This window comes from Carassius gibelio, chromosome B23 (assembly GCF_023724105.1).
Source record: "Carassius gibelio isolate Cgi1373 ecotype wild population from Czech Republic chromosome B23, carGib1.2-hapl.c, whole genome shotgun sequence".
Classification (NCBI taxonomy): domain Eukaryota; kingdom Metazoa; phylum Chordata; class Actinopteri; order Cypriniformes; family Cyprinidae; genus Carassius; species Carassius gibelio.
In genome coordinates this window covers 25,615,961-25,633,851 of record NC_068418.1, presented here as the reverse complement: position 1 = coordinate 25,633,851, position 17,891 = coordinate 25,615,961, and the positions used below count along the sequence as shown (strand labels likewise).

The 17,891-nt window shown below is 46.5% G+C and overlaps 1 protein-coding gene and 1 pseudogene across 1 annotated transcript in view; both read left to right on the top strand.

The window, feature by feature from the left end:
* The window catches only part of LOC128011798 (E3 ubiquitin-protein ligase TRIM39-like), a 53,864-nt gene extending 50,638 nt beyond the window's left edge, over positions 1 to 3,226 (top strand). The window contains exons 3-7 of the mRNA XM_052594520.1: positions 418 to 513; positions 1,585 to 1,818; positions 2,022 to 2,172; positions 2,508 to 2,534; positions 2,638 to 3,226. Coding sequence (XP_052450480.1) covers positions 418 to 513; positions 1,585 to 1,818; positions 2,022 to 2,172; positions 2,508 to 2,534; positions 2,638 to 3,179 — 1,050 coding nt within the window. The 3' untranslated portion in view covers positions 3,180 to 3,226. The remainder of the gene's footprint in view (positions 1 to 417; positions 514 to 1,584; positions 1,819 to 2,021; positions 2,173 to 2,507; positions 2,535 to 2,637) is intronic.
* LOC128011799 (E3 ubiquitin-protein ligase TRIM39-like) overlaps positions 1 to 17,891 on the top strand; it is an 82,841-nt pseudogene that overhangs the window by 50,619 nt on the left and 14,331 nt on the right.

Genomic DNA, 17,891 nt, shown 5'->3' with positions numbered 1-17,891 from the left:
CTACATCTTGGATGTCCTTGAGGTAAGCTAAAACATACCAAGATTTAATTTGAAAGTGAACTATCCCTTTAACATAAGACTGCAACATAAAATAAAATGTGAAAAAAATGAAGTGAATACATTCGTAAGGCACTGTATGAGCATAATAAAATATAATATACTCGAATTACAAATACTTAATTTTTGGAAGTTGATTACATAAATAGTTGTGTGTTATTTTTATTATAAATCTTTGGAATGTTTAAAGTATTGAAAGTTTTTAAGAAGACGCTGCAGAGCGTGATGACATAACAACCACTGCAGCTTCTAAAGAAATGTCACATGCTCAAAGTCTAGTGTGACCCCGGATTTACCCTGAAAACTGTCAGAAGATGGAAAGGTAAATTCACTGATAACTGTGTTTTTCTCTGTCTGTAGAATCAGCTGCTTCAGACACAGACAGACGTGCAGCAGATGATCCAGAGCAGAATGAAGAAGATTCAGGAGATCAAGCTCTCAGTAGAGGAGAGAAAGGTTTGTGATCAAATTATGAAATCAATGTTAAGCTTCATAATATGTAATGCATAATTGATGAAGGTGCTGAATTATTTATTTATTTTTTTTCAAGAAACATGTATGATGGCCGAGAGAGCTCAATACACTGCAAGGAAAAAAACTTCATCAATTTGACAACACACACACTGCAAATGCTCACAACACAACCAAACAAAGAAACACGCTGCAAATAAAATTCTTTGTTTGTTTGTGTTGTGAGCATTTGCAGCACCTTGCTGTCAAACTGATGAAGATGTTTTCTTGATTTGCTGGTGCTTTTTCTATTTGCACGTGTTTTCTGAAGTTGAGCTCTCTCGGCCAACGTAAACATGAGACCAGCAGATGAGAAATTTCATTTTTGAGTGACCTCTCTCCTTAAAGTTGGCTCAGGCAAAAACAAAGCATAGCTGAATGCACTAAATATATTTTTAATGTGGAAGAAAGTGCTACTAATGACTTGGTAATAGTGTACTTGATTGTTTCCACTATTTAAAGACACCATAAACATGTATTAAACCATATCATATAAAGGGAATGTTAGCATTTGAAATAAATTATTAAATCTATAAAAAAATATGTGAGCAATACATTATACATAAATGTTGTGTATATACGTTATAGATTTTTCTTATATTTTAAATAAGTCTTATTTTATATGTATGATGAGTATGTTTAAAAGTCTATGAAAGATGGTTTCAGTTGTACTGGTAACTAAATACATTTTCTTTTCTTTTTTTTTTCTTCTTACTTTTTTCACTGAGAAAATATGTTAAAAGCACATTTTAGTTTATAATTAGTGTCCCAAAATAGCACATTTGAGTACACTAGATTATCTTATATTTTATAGAATATTTTTAGTACATTAAGTACAAAATTAGTGTGTGAAATAAACTTTAAGAACATTATAGAAGTGTTCTGAGTAATAACGTGTATTATACTGCACTATTTTTCAGCTGGTAGCATGAAACTGAAGTTGTGATTGTCTAGTTTGCTTGTCTATTGTGATGTACATCTGAGTGAAACTAACTTCTAATTGATCTCATCGATCAGAGAAACACAGAGAAAGAGAAATCGGCCAGTGTTGAGCTCTTCACTGATCTGATCCGCTCCATTGAGAGATGTCAGTCTGAGCTGCTGAAGATGATGGAGGAACAGCAGAAAGCAGCAGAGAAACAGGCTGAAGATCTCATTAAAGAGCTGCAGCAGGAAATCACTGATCTGAAGAAGAGAAACACTGAGCTGGAGCAGATCTCACACACTGATGATCACCTGCACCTCATTCAGGTCTGTCATCATCTGTCTCATCACTGAGAATGCAGAATATTATTGGTCTGATGCTCTGTTGACAAACCTGATGAGCTGCTGTCTTCAGAAACTGTGCAAAAGAGAATGAAACTATAATAAAGTCAAATTAGAAAAATTAGTTAACTGTGTTAGAAAGCTCCTGCATATGATCATATTTAATACTCTTCTCTCTCCTGCTGCAGATGTTCTCATCTCTGTTCAGTCGTCCACACACCAAGAACTGGACTGAGATCAGGATTGACTCTGATGTGAATGTGTATTCAGTGAATAGAGCTCTGATTCAGCTGGAGAAAACTCTAGATGGGAGACTAAATAAAAACATTGGTCAAACTGGTATGTGAATATCAAATACAGTGAACAGATTTCTGATGTGAAGATCTATCCAAACTTAAACTAAAGCAATATGATGTAAGTATTAACATACCTGTACAAACTGCACTCACATGAATTATATCATCAGTGACACAAACCATAAGCAGAAATCTGACTAAAATTAATCTGTCTAAAAACATTTCCCACCTCACAATGATGATTCAGAATATTGCAGCTTAAATAACACAATTTCTTACATTGTTTTATAAACTGATGGATGAGCAACATTTATTTTAATGTTAACATGAAATATTACAATAAACAATTAATTGGTATATTGTCATCTGTATCCACAGGGTTGAAGTGTCTGCAGAAGTTTGCAGGTACAGTGTGACTGATATTATTTCCTTCAGAACATTTTATAATCTGTATTATATGAAAATAATTGAACAGAGGTTGATTGATAATGTCTGATCTCTCATCTAGTGGATGTGACTCTGGATCCTGATACAGCGCATCCATGTCTCATCCTGTCTGATGATGGAAAAGAAGTCAGTGATGGATACATTGAGAAGGACGTCCCAGAAAACCCAAAGAGATTTGATGAAACTCTTTCTGTTCTGGCAAAGCAGGGATTCAGTTCAGGCAGATTTTACTATGAGGTGCAGGTGAAGGGGAAGACTGAGTGGGATTTAGGAGTGGCCAGAGAATGTGTTCACAGGAAGGAGAAGTTAACACTGTCTCCAGTGAATGGATACTGGACTGTGGTTCTGAGAGATGAGAATCAGTATAAAGCTTGTGATAATCCATCTGTCTCTTTACCTCTGAGGAAGAAACCTGATATTGTCGGAGTGTTTGTGGATTATGAGGAGGGTCTGGTCTCTTTTTATGATGTGGGCTCCAGATCTCATATCTACTCTTTCACTGCTCAGACTTTCACTGACAAACTCTATCCATATTTTAGCCCAAGCCTTAATGAAGGAGGTAAAAACTCAAAACCACTGATCATCACACCTGTTAACAAATAAATGTATCATTCTTTTTCTTTAAAATTAAATGTTTTCTAAATATCTTTCACAAAAAATAAGTAAGCTGTCACAGCTACAGACTGGACCATGAAAACCCGAAATGGGACTTTGATTTTCACAAATGAAAGCTCATTTCAATAAATAACATTTTTCTTTTCAACCTGGTGTGTAGATTACAATTTTTGTATTTATTTTAATTTTGTTATTATTTACAACTTCATACAGGGTTAAAAAATGGTACATTTCATCATTTTTATATTTGTCATGTTTTGTATGCATTACTGCAAAAAAAAAAAATTATATATATATATATATATATATATATATATATATATATATATATATATATAATATATATAAATATATATATACATATATATATTGTGGCGGGGGAGACGTGGTTTAGCGAAGTCTGCAACGGGAGAGCGAGTGAAGAGACGAGCGGCGGTAAGTGGTTCAGGTGAGAAACAAGTAACACCTGGATCTCGTTTCAGTGATTGGCGTGGGGAACCAGCATTTAAAGAGCACGACAGCCGGCAAAATGTGAGAGAGACGGGGACTCGTGGGAGTGTGAAGCTGGAGAGCTGTCGAGCCAGATAGACTACAGTAGCGAAGCCGAAGTGCATTTATAGAGTATGCGCACCTGCCGCGTTTGTTTGTTTTGTTGTGTTTGTAAAGAATAAAGTCTCTCACGAGCCCCGTACACCGATTCTGGTCTCCTTCCTCTACCCTGGTCGAACATTCATTACACTGGTTGCCTAAACCCAGGAGGAAGGAGAGCGTTCGCCATGCAGACTCCGTCAGCAACATCATCGTCGCCATTTGCGGACATCATTTCATAGCTCGCGGGCCTGCACCAAGAACACCACCAGGCCCTGCTGGACCTGCGGGCCGACCAGGACCACTGGTTCCAGGCTATGATGCGGGTCCAGCAGGAGGACTGCGAGCTGATCTGGAGCTTGCTGGACCGGGAGGGTCAGATGGGGACGGCCTCCCCCAGCGCCCCGCCCGCTCACATGCCGCTCACCAAGATGGGACCCGCCGACGACCTGAAGGCTTTCCTCGACTTGTTTGAGCGGACGGCGGAGGCATGTGGGCGGCCGATGGACAGCTGGCCCGTCCGGGTGATCCCTCTGCTGTTGGGGGAGGCCCAGAAGGTGGCCCAACAACTACCCGTCCCGAACCTCCTGGTCTACGCTGACCTCAGACGAGCCATCCTCCAGAGGGTGGGCCTCAGCCCAGAACAACATCGCCAGCGCTTCCGGGGGACAGCGATGCCGAATCCATCATCAACGCGGTGGTGCTGGAGCAGTTCATCTCCCGCCTTCCAAAGAAGACCGCCCAGTGGGTCTAGTGCCACCGCCCGCCGTCGCTGGATCTGGCCATCCAACTGGCGGAGGATCAGCTGGCAGCGTGCTCCGGGGTCGGCGAGCCACTCCCTGCTCTCTCTCTCTCTCTCTCTCTCTCTCTCTCTCCCTTCCCCTGTTTCCCCCTTCCCACTCGCTCCGAAATCTCTCCCTCTCCCTAGGTCCCGTTGGGTTGGGCCACCGAGGGCTGCACCCCGCTGGAGGGTGACGATGGACATTAGGGCGCACCCCAGCGATGGGGGAGTGAAGACTCTCCGGCTGCTTCCCCACGTCAATCCCCTGAGCCACTTCCCGCCACTAGGGCAGCGGGGAGACCCGGGCCAGCCTGCTGGCGTTGCGGGGATTCGGGCCACTTTGTGGACACGTTAGAGCGATCCACACGGGTACACCATTTCGCGTTAGTCTTAGTGGATTACGCGACACGGTATCCTGAAGCAGTGGCGCTCCGCAACATCTCAGCCAAGAGTGTGGCGGATGCCTTGTTTCGTTTAATCTCCCGCGAGGAAATCCCAAAGGAGATTCTCACGGACCAGGGCACCGCGTTTATGTCACGCACGTTAAACTAATTGTATGGATTGTTTGGCATTAAAGCGGTGCGTACCAGCGTCTATCACCCACAAATGGACGGTTTGGTCGAACGGTTTAATCGCACATTAAAAACCATGATCCGGAAGTTGTACAACAAGACGCGAAAAATTGGGACCGTTGGCTAGAACCCCTCTTATTTGCTGTGTGCGAGGTCCCCCAAGCCACCACGGGGTTTTCCCGCTTCGAGCTTCTCTATGGACATCAGCCCAAGGGGGTGCTAGACGTCCTGAGAGAAACTTGGGAGGACGGACACTCAGATAGCAAAAATGAAATTCAATATGTCCTGGACCTGCGCGCAAAACTCCATACACTGGGGCGGCTCTCTATGGAGAATTTGCTTCAGGCCCAGGGCAGACAAAGCCAGCTATATAACCGGGGAACTAAGTTGCAAGAATTTGCACCGGGAGATAAAGTGCTCGTATTACTGCCAACCTCTAGCTCCAAATTGTTAGCCAAGTGGCAAGGACCCTTTGAGTTCACACGGTGGATAGGAGATCTCAATTATGAGGTAGTACGGACAGATAGAGGCGACTCACGGCAAATCTACCACCTCAACCTCCTTAAAAAATGGAGCGGGGAGGAGTCAGTGTTGCTAGCGTCGGCAGTGAGTGGGGAGAAGGATCTCGGGCCAGAGGCGATTATTAAAGAAAAACCCCTCGCAATGGCTCTATGAGGGGACCACCGCTCGCCCTCGCAGCTCACTTACATCACGCAGTTGCAGGTAGAATTTGTGGACGTGTTTTCTCCCCTACCCGGTCGTACGGACCTGATTCAGCACCACATTGAGACAGAGCTGGGTGTCATAATTCGCAGCGCAGCTCCCCGCTTAGTTTTGGTGCCCAAAACGGACGGCTTGGTACGGTTCTGTGTAGACTATAGCAGGGTGAATGCAGTTTCCAAATTTGATGCTTATCCAATGCCACGGATTGACGAGTTGCTCGATCGGCTAGGCACGGCTCGTTTTTATTCGACATTGGACTTAACCAAAGGTTATTGGCAGATCCCCTTATCTCCTATGTCCAAAGAAAAGACAGCCTTCACCACGCCGTTTGGATTACACCAATTTGTTACGCTTCACCCGGGGCCCGGCTACGTTTCAGCGCCTCATGGATCGAGTGCTGCGGCCCCGTGCCGCATATGCCGCCCCCTACCTGGATGATATTATCATCTATAGCGGGGAATGGTGGCGGCATATGGAGCATGTGAGGGTGGTCCTCAGGGCGCTGAGACAGGCGGGGCTAACGGCCAACCCGAAGAAGTGCGCAGTTGGGCGGGTGGAGATAAAGTATCTGGGCTTCCACTTGGGCCACGGGCAGGTGCGTCCCCAAATTGATAAGACGGCAGCAATTGCAACCTGTCCCAGGCCCAAGACCAAAAAGGAGGTGAGGCAGTTCTTGGAGCTGGCGGGATATTACAGGAGGTTTATTCCTCATTATTCGGACCTCACCAGCCCGTTGACTGACCTCACTAAAAAGGAGGTACCAGAAACGGTCCAGTGGACGGAGCCGTGCCAACGGGCCTTTACCCGAGTTAAGGCGGCCCTTTGTGGCGGGCCGCTCCTGCACTCTCCTAACTTTGCTCTCCCCTTTTTTGTGCAGACCGATGCGTCGGACAGGGGGCTGGGCGCGGTCCTGTCCCAGGAGGTGGGGGGGGGGACCCCCCGGTGCTGTACATTAGTCGGAAGCTCTCCAAGAGAGAGACTAAGTACAGCACCATAGAGAAGGAGTGTTTGGCCATCAGGTGGGCAGTTCTCACCCTTCGTTACTATCTCCTGGGACGGGAGTTCACCTTCTGCTCAGACCACGCACCCCTCCAGTGGCTCTACCGCATGAAGGATACCAACGCGCAAATCACCCGTTGGTATCTAGCTTTACAGGCAAGGTGATTCACAGGCCGGGGGCGCAGATGGCTGTGGCCGATTTCCTCTCCAGGAATGGGGGGGGGCTGCAACCTCAGCGGTTGAGCCTGCATACCAAACGCTTAAACAATATGTGAACATGCTCACCACAGAGGAGTTATAGAAAGCCAGCAGCAGCTTTGTGTCCATATTGTTCTTTCTGAGGACACGTAAGAAGTGTAGCCGCTGCTGGGCCTTCTTAACCAGGGCCCTGATGTTGGGGGTCCACGAGTAGTCAGAAGAGATGTAGGTGCCCAGAAACTTAAAGTTGGTGACAATTTCCACCTGGGCTCCATTTATGAGGAGGGGGGTGTAATCCTCTCTGTGCTTCCTGAAGTCCAGAATTAACTCTTTTGTTTTTTAAATATTTAAAGTCAGGTTATTTTCTGAGCACCAGCGCGATAAAACCTTCACCTCTGCCCTATAAGCTGACTCATCCCCATTAAAAATACATCCAACCACTGTGGTGTCATCAGCATATTTTATAATATGGTTAGTTGGATAAATTGGAGAGCAATCATAGGTGTACAGTCCATACAGCAGTGGGCTCAAAACGCAGCCTTGAGGAGAGCCAGTACTCAGCGTTGGTGTGGAGGATTGATGTGGGCCGAATCTCACGGATTGTGGACGGCTTGTTAGAAAGTTTTTAATCCAGTTACAGGTGGAGAGGGGGATCTGCAGCTGTAACAGTTTACTGTGAAGAATGTCCGGAATAATTGTGTTAAAAGCTGAGCTATAGTCCACGAAGAGCATCCTTACATAGCTGTTCTTGTTCTCCAGATGGCTCAGCGCTGTATGAAGTGTAAGGGCGATAGCATCCTCTGTGGACCTGTTTGCCCGATAGGCAAACTGGTAGGGGTCGAAGAAAGGGGGTAGGCAGTCTCTAATGTGCTGGGAGACTGATCGCTCCAGGCACTTCATAATTACATACGTCAGAGCGATGGGTCTATAGTCATTTAAGGTGTCTATGGCTGGTTTTTTGGGAATGGGAATAATAATGGAGGCCTTCAGACATGTGGGAATAGTGGCATGTGTCAGGGAGAGATTGAAAAGTTTTGTGAGGATTGTGGACGGCTCGTTAGAAAGTTTTTAATCCAGTTACAGGTGGAGAGGGGGATCTGCAGCTGTAACAGTTTACTGTGAAGAATATCCGGAATAATTGTGTTAAAAGCTGAGCTATAGTCCACGAAGAGCATCCTTACATAGCTGTTCTTGTTCTCCAGATGGCTCAGCGCTGTATGAAGTGTAAGGGCGATAGCATCCTCTGTGGACCTGTTTGCCCGATAGGCAAACTGGTAGGGGTCGAAGAAAGGGGGTAGGCAGTCTCTAATGTGCTGGGAGACTGATCGCTCCAGGCACTTCATAATTACAGACGTCAGAGCGATGGGTCTATAGTCATTTAAGGTGTCTATGGCTGGTTTTTTGGGAATGGGAATAATAATGGAGGCCTTCAGACATGTGGGAATAGTGGCATGTGTCAGGGAGAGATTGAAAAGTTTTGTGAGGATCCCTGCCAGCTGGTCTGCACATGCTTTAACCGCCGCTCCTGGGATGCCATCTGGACCAGCAGCTTTTCGTGGATTTACCGCTCTCAGGTACTTCCTAACCTCATGCTCCTGAAGAGAGAGAGATGAACCGCTGGAGCCGGGTGGGAGGGGCAGTGACTGCCGATGTATTGTATTGGTCTCAAACCGGGCAAAGAAGCTGTTTAGCTCCTCCACCAGGATGCTGCTGCTGGAGGATGTAGAGGGGGGGTGGCCTTTATAGTTGGTTAAGGCCTGTATACCCCTCCACATCTGTCGCGGGTTATTATCAGTCAGATGACCCTCTACTTGCCCCTTATGAGAATCCTTAGCCTGCTTAATACCCCTCCTCAGGTCTGCCCTGGCAGTGCTGTATAGAGCTCTATCTCCTGTCTTGAAGGCCAGGTTACGGGCTCTGATCAGAGTCTGGACTTCACTTGTCATCCAGGGCTTCCTGTTTGGGAAGATCCGTATGCGTCTTTCCTCTGTGACGTTTCCAATACAACACTTGATGTAAAAGAGGACAGACTCAGTGTGTGTGTCCAGGTTCTGATCTTCAAAAATACTCCATTCTGTGCATGCAAAGCAGTCTTGCAGCTGAATGAGTGCCTTTTCGGGCCAGGCTGTGATGGTCTGTATGGCTGGTTTTGTTTGTCTCCTGAGGGGGGTGTAGGCTGGGGAGAGAAGCAGAGAGAGGTTGTCTGACTGTCCGAGGTGGGGGAGGGGAGATGCTCTGTAGGCATTTTTAATGTTGGAGTAAACATGATCTAAGATGTTTTCTCCCCTAGTAGGGGATTTGCGGGTGTAGCCAAGTTTCGCTAAAAATCAACAGACAGCACTCACGTATGATGTGATTATAGGCGATCATTGACTTCAGCTCGTCCATCTTATTCGCCAGGGATCTAGAGTTTGCAGGGAAGATAGAAGGTAGTGGAGGTCGGTGCGGCTATTTCCTTAGCCGGGCTAGCAGGCCTGCTCGGCATCCGCGTTTCTGCTTTCTCTCCTTGCGCCGCCTCCGGCGCCTCCCAGACCCGACAACAATCCACACGGTGCCCGGGGATCTCGCTATCTCCAGCGGAATGTTTTGAGTCCGTGAAAAGGAAGTTGTAATATCCATTTTCGCTGCAAATCCGATGTTTATCAATGTTTGACGATCGTAGGTTGTCTTGCTTATGCATGGGTGTATAAAAACAAAACAAAACACACATAAAATACATAAAAAAGTGCAGGGTAACTGGGAGCCTCGAGCCGCTGCGTCAGTGCGCGCCGCCATATTTCATTAGTGATCTGAAACAAACAAGACAACAGCCAGAAGGTGCGCAGCGTCAGTGCGCGCCGCCATATTTCATTAGTGATCTGAAACAAACAAGACAACAGCCAGAAGGTGTGCAGTAATGTGCTCATGCATATAATGGGGAGGGAGGGAGGGTTGCGAGTCGTTGAGCATACTTACCGAGCAGTAGTGGCACGTATATATATATGTCCCGTGTCTAATAGGAGAGATGTGGTGATTGGAGCGATTAGACAGCTGACCGCATCAGCTGTTCACAACCTTGCCTCCGTGGCCTGACTGAACTGACGCTGCGCTCGATTAGTTTATGACATGATTATCTGAAAATACAAAAAAACTAATTAATATTTGCCATTGTTGATAAATAAAGTAAAATATTGCCCCAAACCATCATATAGCTGCCGATACTAAATAAATAAATATCTGCCAAAACAGAAAACTAAATAAATATTCCCCCAAACTATCAAGCATCTGCCAACAGAAACAGAAAAAGATAGATTGAAAAATTGGAACATAAGAAAAGTAAAAACAAGAAAGAAAGAGATAAAGTTCCATTTCATTCATCAAATGCATGTTTTTCTGTGCACACTGAACATATACACACTGTGTGCATTCTGCAGAAATAATAACATGGAAGTATTAATGAAATACTGGGTCTCACAATACAATGCTCTCAACTTTCCCTTCATTTTTCAGTTTGATCAGACATAAACTCTGTTTGTCTCATTATCAGACAAACTGTTTGAAATGTTCAGCACTGCATACTACAGACTGCTAAACTGTGGTTAAAAAATAGTAGACAAATAAATTTAAGTGTTAATGTTTTAAACATAATGTATGTAAAGCAGATTTCTGAGAGGAACCCTTAAACTGAGTCCAGTTTGGAGGATTCAGGTTTGTATTTCAGGATGTTGTTGTATAAAATAAGTCCAGATTTTCCACACACATCAAACACAAACACTGATCCACAGATCCACTCACTGCATGTGAACGAGAGAAAAGAGTGTGTGTCCACATCAACAGATGGACATTCACATGAAGAGCAAAGAGTCCAAAAAACAGACATCTAGAAAACACAGCACTCTCCAGAAATATCAATGTATTGATTTCACCATTTTAATTTGACTATATTGGCACCTTCAGTTTTTATTTCATGAGACTTTATAGTCACGTGACTCAGAATATGCTAATTGCTCTGCTTGTCTGTCACAAGAGGAAGTACATTCTTAGAGAGATTCTGATTGGATGAAAATCTGTGTAGGGCAGGATGATGTCATAAGTGTTTTCAGTCATAAAGACTGATGACATGAAACGATGAAAGAGATATATGACTCAAGTCTTAAATATTGGCCAAATATGAAATATCTGACAATATCAATTCAAAAGTAAATATTTTCCAAAATGTCAAATATCTGCAAATACAGATTTAAATATTTACTGATGCATTAAATATCTGCCAATATCTAAATAAATAAATGCATACATACATTTAAAAAGTTGCCCAATGTATTAAATATGTGCTAATACAGATTATATAAAGATATAAGATATATAAAGGCCTGTAATAGTAAATGTCTACCCATTAATCAACAACCAACATGACGATATATTGTTGTAAGCTCCACACACTTTGCACAAGGAAGGTCTCCAGTGATGGCTGAAGGTTTCTCGTGTGTTCGGTCTTTTCAGTGTGCAAAGTTATTCAATTTAACTTCAATTGTAATCTGACTCCATTATTTTGTAATCTGAGTTAGAATTAATGCTGCCGCACAACGGTCCCTTGTGGTGTGCGGACATCATGCTGCAGTAGGTTGGTCCACCCGGGCCATGGGGAGAACACATCGGAGAACTGACCGACCCAAATGTTGAAGCTCTGTCTTCTGGGCGGCCGACAGGTGGGGGCTGATGTCAACAACCACGGGTGAGGAGGCGGCTAGGGCCGCAAGCTGAGTCCCCGTCCCCTCCCAGCGCTTCAGGAGATTGATGTGGTACAGTTGGCTTTCCTTCCGGCGCCCCGGCTGGTGTACTCTGTAAGTCACGGGCCCCACCTTCTCCGCGACGATGTATGGGCCTTGCCAATTGGCGAGGAATTTACATGCCGCTGTGGGGACGAGGACTAGAACGTAATCCCCTGGCTGGAATTCCCGTGGTTGGGCCGCCTGGTCGTATCGTCAACGTTGAGCTTCTTGGGCGGCCGCCAGGTCGATCCTCTCCCTCATCTCCCTCATGTGCTCGATTGTGGTTCGATGGGCGGTCGGCTGCTGCTCCCAGGCCTCTCGGGCGACATCGGGCAGGCCACGGGGCTGCCGCCCAAACAGGAGCTCGAATGGTGTGAATCCAGTGGAGGCCTGGGGGACTTCCCGGATGCCGAAGAGGACGTACAGCAGCATTTGATCCCAATCCCTTCGGTCGTCCGCAGCCACGCGGCGAAGCATCTGCTTCAAGGTTTTGTTGAACCTCTCGACCAGCCCATCGGTCTGTGGGTGGTACATGGTGGTCCGAAGCTGCTTGACCTTTAGGAGGTGGCAGAGGTCAGCCATCGTCCGGGACATGAAGGGGGTGCCCTGGTCGGTCAGTATCTCCCGGGGTATGCCGACCCGGCTGCACAGCAGGAAGAGCTCCTGGGCGATGGCCTTGGACGTGGCTTTGCGCAGTGGAATGGCTTCGGGGTACCGGGTCGCATAATCCACGATGACGAGGATGTGTTCGTGTCCCCGGGCGGACTTCGGCAGCGGCCCTACGAGGTCCATTCCTATCCGCTCAAAGGGCACCTCAATGATGGGCAGCAGGATTAGCGGAGCTGGGGGAGGAGCTTGGGGGGACGTCCGTTGACAGTCCGGACATGCCTGACAAAACCGCTTGATCTCCGCCTCCATGCCGGGCCAATGGAACCGGTCCCGGACTCGGTGAGTGGTGTTTTGCACCCCCAGGTGGCCCGCCATAGGATGGGAATGGGCTAGCTCGATGATCGTCTGCGTCTTCGTGCGTGGGACTACCAACAGCTTGACCTCCTCCCCTCTCCGCTGCGCGACAGTACAGCAGGCCGTTCTGAACCACGAAGTGTGGGGTTGGGTGTGGTGGTGGTTGGACCTCTTTTCCCTCAACCACTCTCACCTGCTTCCAGCAGTGCTTCAGCCGGTCGTCCCCGAGCTGCTCCTTCATAAAACTTCCCCCACCCCGCACCTGCTGGAACACATCATAGAAAAGGTTAGCACTTTGGGGGGGGGGGGACTCACCATCTCGGGCGCTTTCCGAAGCCAGGAGGACAGGGTGCTGTCGGGGACCCCGGCTGTGGTTCCTCCTCTTCTGGTGGTTCCCGGCAGGGCTGGCAGGCCGGGTGACTTGGGTGAGCAGTTGGTCGAAGCCTGGCCAGTCTCTCCCCAACAGCACGGGCACGGGCAGGTCCCTGACTACGGCCACTTCCAATGGCCAGGTGCCAGCTCTCGTGGAGAGTGTTACTCGTCAGGTGGGCACGTACTGGGTTTCCCCATGGATGCAGGTAATGGAGAGGCGCGCTTTGGTTCCGGTCCGTGGGGGAAACAGGGAGGACTGGACCAGGCTCACCGCACTTCCAGAGTCCAACAGGGCGGTATACGGTCGGCCGTTAATGGTAACCTCGGTCTGGGGTGCTCCTCGCGGTGGCGCCAGATGGACTGCACAGCCTGCCAGCCAGGCGTGATTGGGAGAGGGTGGTGGCTCCGTGGGCATCGGCTCATCCTGCACGCCGGGAACCGCCGACCTGCTGACTGTGCGCTGGGTGCCCTCTGGCGTGCGTTGCTCCTGGTACACCCTCCGGGGAAATGGCGGTGCTCGCTCCCCAGCCTCTCGTCGCATCGTCATCTCCGCCAGCTCCACGGCCTCGACGAGCTCTCCCACGGTGCGTGGATTCCTCATCCCGGCCGCCTGTCGAAGGGGCGGTGGCAGGGCGCACAAATACCGGTCCACGAAGACACGTTCGGCCACTTGGGCGGCGCTGGGGCTCCCGGCGAGCAACCAGTGATGGGCGAGGCGGTTGAGTTCGGCAGCTTGGGCGCGGGCTGGCAACCGACTATTATACTCCCAGGTTCGGAACAATTGGGCCGCGGCGATGGGCGACAAACCCACACGCGCCAGAATTTCCTTCCGCAGTTCATCATAGGATTCCTTTTGGTGGGCTGGCATAGAAAAGTAGGCCTGTTGGGGTTCCCCGGTCAGCAATGGTGCCAGTATCCACGCCCATTCTTCACGGGGCCAGTCCTCTCGTGCGGCGATGGATTCAAACATGCCCAGGTAATGCTCTATGTCGTCGTGGACGGTCATCTTCGGCAGGAGCTGGGTGGCTTGAGTGCGCGGGTCCGGCAGCGGTGCCCGCTGAGCGGCCGTGAAGCGGAGAGTGGCGACTTCACGCTCCGTTTCGCCTTGGCGAGCGGCCATGTGCTCAACGATCTGCTGCTGGCAAAGGCTTACTTCCGTCAGGTGCTTGAGAAGCTCTTCCATAGCTGGAAAGGGAGTCACCGCCTGACGAGGAATCAGAGGGGGGGAAAAAACAACTTGGTGAGTCGGTGATTCTTCAGTAAGCTGCCCACATTCTCCACCAGTGTCAAGGGCTGAAGAATCACACGACAGGGTTTAGTGCAAAGTGAAGCCCCGGAGGGTGCATTTATTGAATGGTGCTCTGTGTAGTGCTGAATCCTGTGGTGTCCAGTGCTCGTCCTCCGTGATCCTGTTTGCTGGCCGGCTGAGTGCAAGGGAACTTGGGGTCCGGTGCTCGGGTGGCGGGCTGGTCGATCCGCAGCTGTCTAGAGGGACAAGAGACACAACGTTATTTTCAGTCATCTGAAGATCCTCTCTTCCTTGTGTCACCTTCAGCCACAGCGTTTATAGTCCTCTCCTCATCCGCTTCAGCTGGGACCGATCAGCCCGCTGTGATTGCGTGCAGGTGAATCTCCCTCGTTGCCAGGGCGACGCTGATAGGTGCCCAGGACATGGCTCACAACATCTATGGGGGTAATTAAAAGTACTTTTAGAATGAGCAAGCATGTGTCCATCTAAAGTATTAGTCAATTACCTTTGCCTAATAACCAAGACTGAAGAGAATGTGACCGTTTAATACACTAACAGCTGAAGCGATATCATGAGCCCCCAAATGAACGAGTATGCTACAATAATATTAAAAAGTGAATAAAAAAAAGTGAAAGTGATGTGGCATACAACGTCATTCGTGCTCTGCATTTAACAAATCCAAAATGCACACACACACACTCAGTGAACACACATCCGGAGCAGTGGCCAGCCATGTATACCACGACCACGGCGGCCGAGAGGAGAAGTTGGGTGTTCAGTTTCTTGCTCAAGGGCACCTCAGTCGTGGTATTGAAGGTATAGGAGAGCACTGTACATTCACTCCACAGCCCGAGACTCAAACTCTGAAACCTTTGGATTACAACTCCCACTCTCTAACCATTAGAGACTCTCTAACCTGACTATCTAGCCATGACTTCCCCTAATGAATAGAATAATCAGATGTTTAGATAAATTACTCTATAAATGATCAATAATAATTGGCATTCTAACTCTTATCTAACTCATAAAAAAATTATAAGATTACAATTGAATTGAATTTGAACAAACACACAAGAACCCTTCAGCCCTCACTGGATACCTTCGTTGGTCCAAGTGCGTGGAGCTTACAAAGTGGTGATCGTTGTCGTGATCTCCTAAACAAGTGTGTGTTGTGTTTTTAGCTCAATATGGATTTTCACTGAACAAGAGTTTTTTTTCTTGTCCTTCTCTTTCACCAGCTGCTGTGGTAAGTCAATTCTTATATGCCTTGAAGAAATATTGAAATACTGACGCATCCAATGAACACACATTTGTAGAATTAGTCTAGATACTCATATTGCTAGACCGGAGCCGATGGGAATGAAATCATTCAGCAGGGACGTGATAGCAGCAACCTTGACGAGGAATGAAATGCCCTGTTCTGAAATATAAATATTTTATTTGTTTGCCAAAGCAACAAGGGAAAAAAATAAATAAATAAAAATAAATGGGAATACCAGCATCCAATTATTGGCTGGTGCTTAACAGAGTCACACCTTGTATAAAGCAAATGGCTACTGGACCTTCATATAGTCTTTAAACAGACGATATTAAACAAACCTTTGAGACCTAAAAACAGTGATTGTGCATTGCATCAGCCCTGAGCTTGCCCGGCTCCTCAACACCTTTTCATAGTCAAATAAACTGATATGAGAACGCAATTTGTGAAAACTTAGACATTATTGTAGATGGAAAATATCTGAATAGTTGTGATTTGACTATGTACTCCAAAAGTGCTTGCAGTCACTGGATGTTGACAACTTCAGATTCTCTCATTGGCTTTAAGAAGGAATAGTCGTTCATACAATTAGAATATATACTATTTTAATATAACTATATTATGAATCAAATTATAATGTACATTATATTATAATCGCCAAGCATGGCATTACATGGAGAAATGTGATTTGCTAACACTTACAGTTAAATTTAATTGGTCTGCTACCCAGTGCCCAAAAGTGAGGAGGTGTGTTTTCATTTCAACAGTGTGGCACAAGAGATAGTGAACCAATTCATCCTTCACTGAGGAGCACCAACTAACAACTTCATCTGTAACATCACATCTGTAAAACCTCTTTTCCTTTGTTTGAAACATGACTGTATTTGCACAAAAACACAGTATAATGAAGCTACACAACACCATTTGATTTTTTAAATTTACTCGAAAAATGATGAAAGGGAGGTGTAAAATACTAAACATCAGACCAAAAATACCAGAAGTCTTTATGTTCCACAGAGATCTGCATGTGTGAACAACACCATAAAACAACAATTGTCAAACAGACAAAACTGAGGATGAATATAGTTCAAATAATTACACATGCCTGTACATGAAACTGATGAAAAGTTCAAAATTAACTGTCCTTCTCTCTGTATTTGTTTCTGTCTCAGGTTGAACACTGTAGTTCTTTGGAGGACAGATACCAGGAAGACGTCTGGTCTCAAATGAATGCTTACATGGGACCACTCAACCATACGTAACATAAAAGACATTTAACACCACATGTACCACTATACTGTGCACTTGCTGACATGAATTCATCAGGTTTCTCTTTTGCTCGTTTGTTCTTATGTTAACTTAGGACTTTTCTATCTCACTCTCACTAAGTCTGCCCAGATAACCGCACTGCTGAAGGTGAGAGGATTCATTAAGTTGATTCAGACTACAGTATTGTCCTAGAGAAGGTGCCAAAAGAAGCAGAGGTTTCTCCGTAAAGGCTCAGACTGACTCCCTAAGATGTGCTCACATGCTGAGCTCAACCACACGTAGAAACCCTGGACACATTCATCCACCTGCCAAACTCAAGAGACACACACCTGCTGAAAATGAGTGTTCTGCAGATGAATACAGCCCTCAGGAGGTTTCAACAGCTAATACCATTACAAAGACCATTTTAATTGAACATCTCAAGGATGAACAATCACCTAACAGTGACCCCATCGGATTCATTGAGAATTTGATTGTGATGAGGGGGCGGGGCCGAGAGCCGTGGGAACAGAGCGAGGTCAGTGGAGAGAGACACTGCAGACTATCAGATTGCATGTGTACTGCACGTCAATGTGGACAACGACGTAGAAGTATAAATGAAAACTGAGGCATAGCCTACGGTGTTAAGGCTACTGTATAGGTCAAACAGTTTATTTTGGCCTTTTGTTTACAAAAAATGATCATGACAATGATAAATGTCTATGTAAACTAAACAAATTTGCTTTCAAGATCCACCGTTCGTCAAGCAATTCATGAAAAGGCTCAAGGTTAAGCTGTTTTCTCTCTGTCTGTTTCAGTTTCAGACTGATTGCTGTCATCTCTGGGAGACAAACTCCACAGGGACGTCTGGTCCCACCTACACTACACTTGCACACACAACAAGGAGATGGGTGAGAAGATACAAGGGGTCATTAACATAGCACTGCACAAGTAATTACATGACCTCGCAGTGTAGCACTGGAACTAAATTATACAAC